Below are 11,790 nucleotides of genomic sequence, written 5' to 3' on the forward strand. Positions count from 1 at the left end.
GATAGTCTGGCCGATTTGGTTCGATTGGGGACCAAAATTGCAATATTTCTTCCATTTTCAGCAATCACACTGCACCAACTCAAACGATCAAAACTTATTTAAAACCTATTCCCCTCCTCGCTTATGGGGGCAATGCACCAAGAACCACCGAAGAAAATGACACAAAAACCTCTAAAGAAGACACAACCTCCTTTTTCACCAAATAAAAACAAAAATCCAGGAGTCAGATTTTACCAGTTGGAGAATTTCATTGATTACTGGTTTGAACTTCCCCTATTAGCTGCAATTGCTAGCAACACTGCTGCAGCTATTGCTATGCAGCGAGTCATACTGTTTCCAAGCGGGATGAGGTAAGGTAATTTTATTTTTCATTTTCAGCAATAAGGCGATTCAAAGTGCTTTACATGAATTAGAAGGAAACACAAACAAAACAAACCAAAGGAAAGAGCAAAAGAAGAAAATGTAAAAAACTACATATTAGTCCCCCATGTTTAAGAATAAGTAGTCTGTAATTTATAAATTAATAGGGTTTTTTTTTTTCGGATTCTTGTTCTGATAATGTTGATCTAAGGTAGTAAGGCGAGTTCCTCTGGATTATAAATTAGTTCTAATTCCTGCTATGGGTTGAGTGAAGTAAAAACTAAATGTTCCTGCTTTGGGTTGCTAAGTTGAATAGGAATAAGTCTAAAGCAAAACAACCAGTACCGGTAGATTCTCAACCAGTACATCTCTGTTAGTTCCATTCATCCAAATTAGTGTGGCCGTTCCCACCGGGCCAATCTGGCAACTTCTCCAAGATTGATTCCATCCTGCTAGTCCAAATTTTGTCTGTGAAAGAATCACAGGTTTGGCGGCATGGCCGGGCATTGGGGGCATTGCCTGCCCACACAGTCAGCCGTGCCTCCCCTGGACTGGGAGCTGTTTGTTGTTTTTACTTAAGAGTGGCCAACTTTCTGTTATTCTTATATTAATTTGATACAGTAAGGGCTTCAACATTTCCCATATCTGTGTCCTCTGTCACTTTTTTCAGCAGCTAAAATTGTTTAATTTGTAGTTAACATGTCGTAAAAAAATTTTCCGAGCCGCCTTTAAACGCAACATCAGCGCTAAGACGCTGGGTTTACACCTGTGTGGCAGCGACGGAGACCTGCTGCTGCTGCCTGGCAGAGCTACGCAGGTGTGTTAGAATCATGGCAGCAAACCAGCAAAACGCAAAGAACTTTGCAGATTTCCCATAAAAATAACCAACACAGTTGAGTAATGCTGTTTGATGTAAACATACTTGTTGACAAGTAGCCTATAGGCTACTGGTGTTGTTGTCTATGTTCAGCTATGTAGATTGATTTTGCCCTCCCACCCCCAAAATAAGCCAATGCCCCCCCGTTAAACTCGTCTTGAGCCAGAACTGATCACACCCAATCAGCACCTTGGTCTCACAGCATGAATCTGAGCGTTTGCTAGTTGGCCCAAGTCCATCACAAATTTGTCGATATGCCAGGTATCTGCCAACTCCAAACAGCAGAAATCCTGTTATCGTGAATCCAAATAAATTCAGGGTGAATCCATTCCATGGGCTATGTCCTTGCAGGACAAGTGAGCTGTCCTGTGCCCATGACAGCTCACTTGAGAAAGTTTGATTAATTGCATTGAGAGACCAGTTGACCTGATCCATAATTTGTAGATCTGCAAAGAGAAGCTCCAAAAAGTAGCACAGAAATAGAGGAAGCCGTGCAAAGGTGGGGAAGGATGAAGCAAAGCTGGGATGAGCAGGAATTTGTCACAAAAATGTAGCTTAAATAAAGCTGGGAGAATGACAGATGTTTTGATATATAAGATATATTTTCTCCCTTCATATAAATCCATAAACAGTTTGATTTCTGTCAGTTCTGTCAAGACGCAAGAAAGGAGCAAAGCAAATTTCTCTTTTATGTTGCTCAATAAATTTAATTGTCGCTGTAAAAGTTAGTTTGTTCTTCTTTTCCTTTTGGCTTTTTCCCTTTAGGGGTCGCCACAGAGAGTCATCCATCTCCAGGTAACCCTATCTTCAGATCTTCTCTCACACCAACTACCTTCATGTCCTCTTTCACTCCATCCATAAATCTCTTTGGTTTTCCTCTAGGTCTTTTTCCTGACAGGTCTACCCTCTGCATCCTTCTACCGATGTATTCAGTGTCTCTCCTCTGTACATGTCCAAACCATCTCAGTGTGGTTTCTCTGACTTTATCTCGTACACATCTGACATAAGCTGTTCCTCTGATATATTAATTTCTGATTTTATCCATCCTTGCCACTCCCAAAGATAACCTCAACATCTTTATCTCTGGTACCTGGTGAACGTTTGGCTAACCTTCATTCATCTCCTTTCCAGGGAGAAAAAAANAATAAACCTGGAGTTGAGTTTTACGCCATTTCCGTTCGGCCCTACGGCAGAGTTGTCTTGCAGACTGAACTGTTTGTGCATTTCTCCATGGAGATTTCTTCCTACCAGACACAACCTTCACTTTAATGGGGGCAATAGAATCAATGATATCTGAAAGTTTGCACTGAAAATCATCTACCAACTTATCTACGTCATTAAGGACGAGGAAGAAAAGTAGATTTGATTAAATGTTTCTGCTGTGTTTTCTGTGAAAGTACGTTTTGTGATAGTGGCTGTTTGTCCAAGTGGGTTAAGGGATAAAGAACATTCAAAGATAACAGCAAAGTTATCCAACAGGGCGACATCAGTTACAGAGACATTGGAAATATTCACAGCCTTACTGATAACCAGGTCCAGTGTGTGTCCATGAGTGTGTGTTGCTTGTTTGACATGTTGTGTTAAACCAAAACTCTCTAATATATTACAGAGCTCTTTTGCCCCTCGGTCTTGGGGGTTGTCAACATGAATGTTGAGTACATGAACATGAGTAGTCCCTCCATATAGGACATCAGAAGGCCACAGAGGACCACTGGACCAGAGAAGCTGCTGAGCAACAAGAGAAAATTGAGGAACTAGAAAATTCCTGAAGAAATTTAAACAGGGCCTGCAGAAGTGCACCTATTGCTTCTTTCACAGTACTATAGCTATATAATGCACAGCTCAACTTGCCCAGGAGCACATCCGTGCATGCCATGCTGGACATAGTTCACCACCAAAGTGCAATGCTAAAGCGCTACCCAGGTCCATGACCATAATGCTATGGATAACCTGTTTCACCGCTATAATACGAAGTGAAATTTTCATCAGGACTAACTCACTCACGGTCCAAAAAAAAAAAAAAAAAAATGAAGCCAGTTTTTCTAGAAAATTTTTCATCCTTCAGACTAAAGATTTTAATTCACACTGAAAAATTCTGATAATACATTTATATAAGCAAAATAAGAATAATCACAGGAAATATGTATTCTTCCCACAATGCATTGGGAGTCCTCTCTCTGCGCCTGTTTGGTCTTCCATAAAAGGGAAGCTGGCAGGGTGGTGGCCAGGTGTTAATTTCCTGTGTGATCAGGTGTGTGCTGGGCCCTCATGCGCCACTGTTTGCTGGCTGGTAAGATTTGGAGGAAAACTGTTTAAGTTGATTCTTTTAAATAAGGTGGTACTGATGTGGTGTTTTATACAGGATCCCGCTATTAATGGCGTTTTGGGATTGCGTAACCTATGCGTGTGGCTGCTCGGCGCTGCATATTTGTTCCTTTTAATTAGATTGAATTGTGTGTTTTTGTTTTTTATATTGTTTTTATATGGTAGGGCTGTTGTAACAAGTACATTTTCTGCCTTTTTATAAGGAATTTCTGGCAGAATTATTTCCATAATTTAACAGTTTCTCCATTTTCCTTCAGCGCTATTACAAATTTAAGCTTTGCAGTCACCTAGCGGTCTCACAGCTGAACATTCAAATGCAATATGACAAATCATTCACTCAGTAATTGGTGTTTTAAAAACTAATAAAAATATTAAGAAGAAAAAACAAACTAAGTTGTTTATTTTATGTTTTTATCTCCCTACTCCTTACGTACCAATATTCGGTCAAGTTTGGTTTTGCAGAGTCTGACCAACAGATGTCACCAGGAATCTGAGGAAACAGCAGCAGATTGCTTTAACATTTTAATTAAAGCAATAATGACAGTAAACCAGTTCATTTACTGGTTACCCCTTAGCAGACCAGAGGTTAAAACCTGGGTCTGTTCTACCTGGACCAAAGTCCCTGTTTCCAAAAATGGGTGAGAACTGGGATAGCTGTTGCTTTTCTCCCAAATAATCAAGTACTTTTTGCCAGACAAGCATTGTATTTTTCAGAAAAGGGTTTTTTGTTTGTTTAATAAGCTTTTTCCTGTCTGATGAATACAAGTATAAGTTTATAGGAATAGAGATCAGCTGGGACTCCATTGTAACCCCGGGCTCTCTGGAAATAAAAAGAAACATACCTGCCCTGATCTGGGCTGCCCAGAAATACCATAATAAATTTGGCAATTGTAAACCACCTCTGTCATAAGGCAGATGTAAAAGGGACAGTCTCACTCTAGGACGCTTACCGTTCCAAATGAAGTTGGAAATAGTTTTATTTATCTCCTTAAAGAAGGAGAGGGGAGGGGAAAGTGGAACTGATTGGAAAACGTATAAAAATTTTGGCAATATTGTAATTTTTATAATATTGATGCGACCTATTAAGGAAATGAGTAGTCTGGACCATCTTTCTATTAATTCCATAACTGATTCTCTAAGGCGGTTATAATTAGTTGGAATGATATTGTTTATTCTAGGGGTACTTTAACACCTAGATAGGTAAATCCTTGTTTAGACGCTACATATAGAGTTGAAACTGGAGGATTGAGACGTTCTTTTTCTGATAGGTACAGCATTTCAGATTTAGCATCATTTACCTTATATCCTGAAAAAACTCCAAAAGACTTAATTAAATCAGTTATTGTGGACATGGTGTTACCCAACTTGGAGCAAAACAGGATTATGTTGTCAGCATACAAGGCTATACGATGTTCTAAGCTCTCTAATATTACACCGGTTATATTATCGTGTTTGCGAATTGCCATAGCTAAAGGTTCGATGGCCAATGTGAACAAGAGGAGAAAGGGGCAGCCCTGCCTTGTCCCACGTTTCAATTTAAAGGGAGATGAAGTTAGACCAATGGTTAAGATTTCAGCTTGTGGGTTTGAGTAAATTAGCTTTACCCAGCTAAGAAATTTCCCTCCTATACCAAAGCGTTCCATAACAGCAAACATATATTGCCATTCTATCCTGTCAAAGGCCTTCTCTGCGTGCAGTGTCAGGATAGCGTTGTCTTCTCAAAAATTACATTAAACACCCTTCTGATGTTGTGAAAACCCTGTCTTCCTTGTACAAAACCATTTTGATCAGGGTGGACCATCATGGGTAAAAGTAGCTCCAACTTCCTAGCTAACACTTTACACAAAATTTTAACATCATTATTAATAAGAGAAATTGGCCTATATGAGCCACATTGAGTTGCAGGTTTACCTGGCTTCAGGAGTAGGGAGATGATTGCTGTATTAAGTGAGGGAGGGAGAGATCCTTTACTAAAGGATTCTTGATACATGTCAAGCATAGGAGGTATCAGTTTGGATTGAAAAATTTTATATATTTCAATTGGAATTCCATCAGGCCCCGGCTCTTACCACCTTTGTGTTTTTGTTTTTTACATTGTCTTTATGTGGTAGGGCTGCATCAGATCTACCATATCAAGGGTGACTTTAGAGTTGGTGTGGTAAACCAGATTAAACGCATATTAAAAATATGTTTCATCATCCCACATTTCTGTTTTAAATTTTTTTGTTTTGTTATTATCAATTATTATTGATCTCAGTGGATATCAATAATAGTTGATATCCACTGAGATCAGAGTTGAAACAAACAGCTTTGTTTGTTTTTAATTTTTTCAGACAATGAAAACATTTTACTGGGCTAACATTTCAAAATCTTCATTCTTCACTTAATTTCTACATTTGCAGCTTTATTCAGTTACTCCCGGCCGGGTAGCTGTGTGTGTTTGTCAGTGTTTGAGCAAAAATGCCACACACGGACGGTCTGTTTAAACATGAGGATTAAGCCCGGGTCTGTTGTTCCGGGTCAGACAGTAACGGACCTCTGGGGGCCGACATGCAGCAGGACAGAGACCAGGACATCCATCGTGTAAACTTTAAATGCCAGCAAGTCAGAGTGAACACACACAGCTTTAGAAAAACCCTCCACAATTAAATTCAAACTCATTTTAATGCAAACACAGACATACATACAGACCCACACATTCAATACATTTTACTGCAAACCCCCGTTTATTTCAGGAAATTTATAACTAGTGAAACATTATAAAGATTATTTACACACAAATGTTTGTTTGAAAGTGTTTATTTCTGCTCAGTACGACGATTTTCCAATTACAAGTAATGAAAGTNCCTCAACATCTTTATCTCTGGTACCTGGTGAACGTTTGGCTAACCTTCATTCATCTCCTTTCCAGGGAGAAAAAAATGTTAGTAAAAGTTAGTTTGTTGAAGATTTAAAAAAACCATGGCCCCTATGCTTTATGGTTGTTAGTCTGTCCAACCTGTAGATGATGTTCCACAGATCCAGACCATCATCTCTGTAGTAGAAGTTGGGCAGAAGTTCCAGCCCACGGTCAGAGATGTCATCTGGCAGACAGAGGGATCTGTAGGTCACAGAGGTCAGCGCTCTTTGCAAAATGGTGAACATGCCTTCACCGCCAGACGATGTGAACTAGGGAGGAGACACAGTCTGTAAGGAGGGTATGGACGTAGTTCCTGACTCTGTAGTTTTATTCCTTACCTTTTTGAAAACACCGTCATCAGAGATCAGACGTTCCCGGGCCAGGACATTTATCATCATAGTGTAGCGAACATGAGGCATGAGAAGCTGAAATAGATCAGCTATTAGCAACATCATGGAGTTTCAGTGAAAGCATTCCAACTGATGATCAACCAGTGAGCTTCAGGTACCTTGTGGAGAGGATGCATCATGGGTATGTTGCGCAGTAGAGCCACTGCGAACACCTCAGGCAGCAGGTGGGTGCGCAGCAGGTGGGAACTAAGTTCATGCACGTTAAAATCTGCATTTCTCACAAAGGTTTTTGCCAGCAGCCAGTCCCACTCTGTGTCAGATGGGAGGAAGATGGGATTGTCCTTTCCTGGAGACTGCTTCAGCTGCAGGGGGAGGGCAGGACATGCTCTTCATTCTGCTCCATTTCCTGAGCCATACTGAGCCTTATTAAAGGAACCAGTGCTACATGTAGAACAGAGCAGACCTAACGACCTGCAGTCCAAACAAGTTTAATTTCTCAAACTGCCAATGAAGCTTAAGATAAAACTTCCCTTATCAGAGGTCAACTAACCAGGTCTGTTTGAGTAGTACGTTTTAAGCAACAAGGCATTTCAAAATGTTTTACATCATCAAAACACAAAACCAAAAAGTCACAAGAACATCTGTGACCAATTTGAGGACAAACATGAAATTATATTGAGTGCCATCATCAAAAACATCAATAAGCATCAGAATGTTGGTCAATGTTCAATTAATTATTAACCAGAACCAACTCTACCCATCTGGGATTTAATTAAAGGAACTCAGGGTTTTGGGTCCATCATCCTCGGCTCATTGTTCTTGTTGATAAAATTAAAAAAGTTTGTGAGGAGCAGCATTTTGCCATGTTTATAAAGATGGCGTCCACATCGTCCGAACAGAGGATAGCGCTGCCAGAAGATTCTGTGATTGTCCCACACCTGGCAGAGCGAACTTTAATCAGCCAGTTACCGTATTAATCGTAGGCAGTCTATCGTATCTTTCATCTCCACATTGAGCTGCTGTATAGGTCCAACTCATAAACACAATTTTTAGCTTCCCAGTTGTGCTAATAAATGACCAATGTCTTTTTTTCCTAAATGTCGTATTTTGCTCCAATGTGAACAATTATAGTTTGAATATTCAGCTGGTCAGTGGTATTTCTCTGTTGTATTAGACACGGTGTCACTGGAGAAAGCAGAGTACTTTTGTTCTCTTAATACTGCAGAAGTGACTGATTCCGATTACTGTCTCATTACCAACCATAGGCAATGTTTCATACTTTTAGAGGACTCCTTCTACACTAATGATCTATGATGTGAAACCATTTTTATTTATTGCAGCAGCAGAATATCTAACTGAAACTTTGCAAGCAAACCAGAGTCTTGAAAATGTTTTATTCATTGCTTTTATTTAAATGGGACAGTTCATATTAATGAACGTACAATGTTCTAAACATGTCAAATATAGCAAAATGCTACTTTAAGTTGGCTAAGATCCATTGTTCGCAGCTAATTGGGAATCAACCATGCTGTAAGCTGCCTGGACAGACAGGAGGCACTCATTAATTGTAGCAGGCAGTGTGTTTTAACAGACAGAAGTTCTGTGAAAATGAAGACTATCTAATTGAAGCTCACAGCTCCCCCCAAAGGGAGTAAACCTTTTTGTTTTTATTAACATTCTGTAGGGACGGTGGGCCCTTATAAACTTAGAAGAAAGACAGTCACTTTTAAATAACTGTAAATTCTCAAAATATAAACATTTATATTTGTCTAAAATTAGGCAAATATGATTTGGCTGTTGCCCTGCAGTGGACTGGCGACCTGTCCAGGTGACCCTGCCTCTCACCTATTGACCTCTGGAGATCGGCACCAGCAGCCCTGGTGACCCCAGCAAGGAGAATTGTAGTAAAAAATGGATGGATGGGTGATGTGACTGTGGCTGTCCAGTCCATCACCAGTGACCAAATTTGGGCAACTGCCTCACCTGAATTGCAATGGGCATCAGTTTGTCATCAGAAGTTTTGTGCAGCAGAACAAGAGGAGCCACCAGGTACTGATCCTTCCCTTTTATGTTGTTTGGTTTCACTCCATCCAAGATCTTGTAGTCACACAAAAAGATGTTGCCTTTCTGTTTGGAAATTTCAGCAGAAAGTTAGTTAGCAGGATGTTTAACAGTCTAAAAACATGGATGACCATCAGTTAGCTACCTCCATCTCCTTGGTCAGTTTCTGGTTCTGGTTCTTGAAGACCATGTCATCAGTGACAGGAAAGTTCCTAGGCAAAGTTTTGCAGCGACGGATCATCATCGGGTTTACTCCGTTCAGAAACTGGTAGCCAAAGAAGGAGTTGTCCTTCCAGTGCTCATAGACATAATCTGGAAAAAAAAACAACTAATGTTTTAACAATGACCCTCCATGCTGTCTGAATCTGATAAACCTGCAAAGTACAGAATGCCATCAATGAACCAAATCAGCCTTATAATGAGTATTCCAGAAGCAAAAATCCGCTTAGTGATGATGATCCAGTACCAGATGTTTTGGTGCGATGGCACCTGTACAGGTAATAAATATCCTCAATATTGGTCCACTTAGACTTGCACTCGGCCCATTGTCTCAGTTTCAGCATTGAAATCCTGAACAATGGAAATAAACAGTAAATTAAATAAATCATTTAAGATGGGAGGTGAAACCAGGCAGAGAAATCTTACGCCTTAGCTCCAGTGAAGATCATATCTAGATCCTTTTTATAGTAAAAATGCTCATCAAGGGGCAGTGAAGTAGAGGAGTCTGCTTTCATGCTGAACGGTAAGCCATCTTTAAATTGGTTCCACCTGACAGAAACAGAGAAAGAACCAGTGGATCCAGCAGAGCAGAAATCAACTCCATGTTTGAAGAATGAACAAACTTTATGGTGACATAAACGCTACGACTCTGGAAATGTTTCCACTTCAGAAGGTTTATTAACCATGGATGGACGATGGGTGGATGGATGGATATAAAGGTATGGTTCTTACCTGTAGAGGGCCTGCTTTTCTTCCAGATCTTTGAACCAACATAATCTGGTGATTTCATGTTTTTGTTGACTAAAAAGCTTCGCTATGAAAGAAAAAAATTTTTTTTTTCAGTAAAGTTTGTTAGATTTCTTCTCTCCTCTTATCATCTGTATTCTTTCTGTGCTCTGCATGAACCAACCTGATCCTTCTTGGATGTAGTGCTTGTTGCAGTCAGTGATCCATTTGTGGACGGGGAAATGGTAGAGGTCTCCCAGTGGAGATTTCACTTCCAGCTTAGCAACAAACCATGGGTCGCCTTGCTTCTCAAGGATGATCGCCAAGAGCTCTCCAAGTGGCCTGTTGCATGCCATCTCAAAAGTCAACACCTGAAAAAACCGGGAAAAACAAAATGAACTTGTCCCAGTGGTGGAGGAGACATGGTTTTGAGTTGTACTTTAACGGTTTTTCCCTTTGCAGTGGAGCACAGTACGAAATTTATATCTACATGTCCAAGTTTCATTGAGTTAACGGAATTATTTTACCACGGCAGCGCAGCTATAAGCATCACACGCAGAAGAATTGTCGTTTTGTCCTCCAGCATTGTCAGCATGGACGAAATCTCCATATGTAAACAACAACAGGCAGCGGATCTATATTTGTAAATCTGATTATGATTAAGTCAGTGCCTCACCAGCTACGAATCTCACCGGTCACTGCAATTATGCTACATGAACAGATTAGCACACTATTGTAAGAGAACGCAAAAGGGCGACAAAAAAACAACCTTATTATCCCCAATGGGGCTCTGTAGAAAGATACCGGGTTAGTCATAGAAAACAACATTTTAAAAAAATCTATTATCTCATATTAAATATTCTATTATTTTTCTTCTATCACACTGAATGGAATTGATTGAAGGATAATTAAAAGCTAGAATTTAAATGTAGGCTTCTATATTGGATTTTTGAGTTTGTACATCTGACTGGGGGAGCCATTCTCTCTGGTCATGAACCCCACTGTGTCACTGGTAAATAGCCGCAGTGGAAATCATTAAATAATCTGATGGCATCGGATAGAATAGAAACTTGCTTTTTCTGAAAGTACCAACATCTAAATCTTAAAAACAAAATGAAACATGCAGAGTTTGAAGATGGGGAGGATTTATCAGGCTTACGTTTCCTTGTAGGAATGGTGGCCGCAGTGAAGTGAGCTTGGTGCGGTCGCTCCATCCCTCTTTCCCCCCCAATGTGATGAAGGCACTATGGAACTTGCTAGTGTGTGTTTCGTCTCCGGTGGAGACGGTTACTATGTATGTCGTCATGTTTCCTAGAGATCAGATGAAACCTTACAAAGAAACAACCAAGAAGCAACATGAGGCTCAGAAGAAAGCGCAGCTTTCCTCTACAACAGTAAAGGACTCTTACCTGCTGCAGCCTGTCCAAGACGATTTTCTGAAGACCTGCTGGAACTGATATTAGACCAGCTGGTGGATGATACTTTTTATATTCTGTTAATGTGGGAGTGGTCAGGCTGAAGCATCCAGGTATGATGATACAAGGAAACATAATGAAAACTGAAATTCCTAAGAAATTATCTCATGACACCTGAACAACTGAAAATGCAAAGAGATACCAGTTTAACTGGGCCATTTCCTCCTCAACGTATAGTTTGTGGATGCTAGTGCTTACCTTCAGAGAGGCCCAGGGAAAACCATCAGGAGCAAGGGCACTGCCAGGAATCTTGGGGTCCATGACAAAAAAATTTAATTGGGCCCCTCCTTCGCAGCAATTTCTTGATTGTCTTGGACTCGACTGCATTTGGTCTTGTTCTTGTCTTGGTCTCAGGTTAGGTGGTCTTGACCACAACACTGATAGTAGCACAATATTTACTGCTAGTGAATTTTACATGCAACAGTACACATACTGCATGCAAATAGGTTGCTTAATTTTTTAAAATTATTTTTAGTTTTATCTCATTGAAATGTCTCT

At 40.1% G+C, this 11,790-nt stretch overlaps 1 protein-coding gene across 1 annotated transcript in view; it reads right to left on the reverse strand.

The window, feature by feature from the left end:
- Positions 1-11,123, reverse strand: part of LOC103136600 (arachidonate 8S-lipoxygenase-like) — an 18,051-nt gene extending 6,928 nt beyond the window's left edge. The window contains exons 1-10 of the mRNA XM_016670351.1: positions 10,977-11,123; positions 10,002-10,188; positions 9,824-9,851; positions 9,518-9,640; positions 9,339-9,442; positions 9,018-9,184; positions 8,795-8,938; positions 6,970-7,173; positions 6,800-6,886; positions 6,561-6,730 (exon numbers count right to left, since the gene is read on the reverse strand). Of these exons, the coding sequence (XP_016525837.1) occupies positions 6,561-6,730; positions 6,800-6,886; positions 6,970-7,173; positions 8,795-8,938; positions 9,018-9,184; positions 9,339-9,442; positions 9,518-9,640; positions 9,824-9,851; positions 10,002-10,188; positions 10,977-11,123 (1,361 nt within the window). The remainder of the gene's footprint in view (positions 1-6,560; positions 6,731-6,799; positions 6,887-6,969; positions 7,174-8,794; positions 8,939-9,017; positions 9,185-9,338; positions 9,443-9,517; positions 9,641-9,823; positions 9,852-10,001; positions 10,189-10,976) is intronic.
- Positions 11,124-11,790: the final 667 nt, after the last annotated feature.

This window comes from Poecilia formosa, unplaced genomic scaffold, assembly GCF_000485575.1.
Source record: "Poecilia formosa unplaced genomic scaffold, Poecilia_formosa-5.1.2 Scaffold33, whole genome shotgun sequence".
NCBI lineage: Eukaryota > Metazoa > Chordata > Actinopteri > Cyprinodontiformes > Poeciliidae > Poecilia > Poecilia formosa.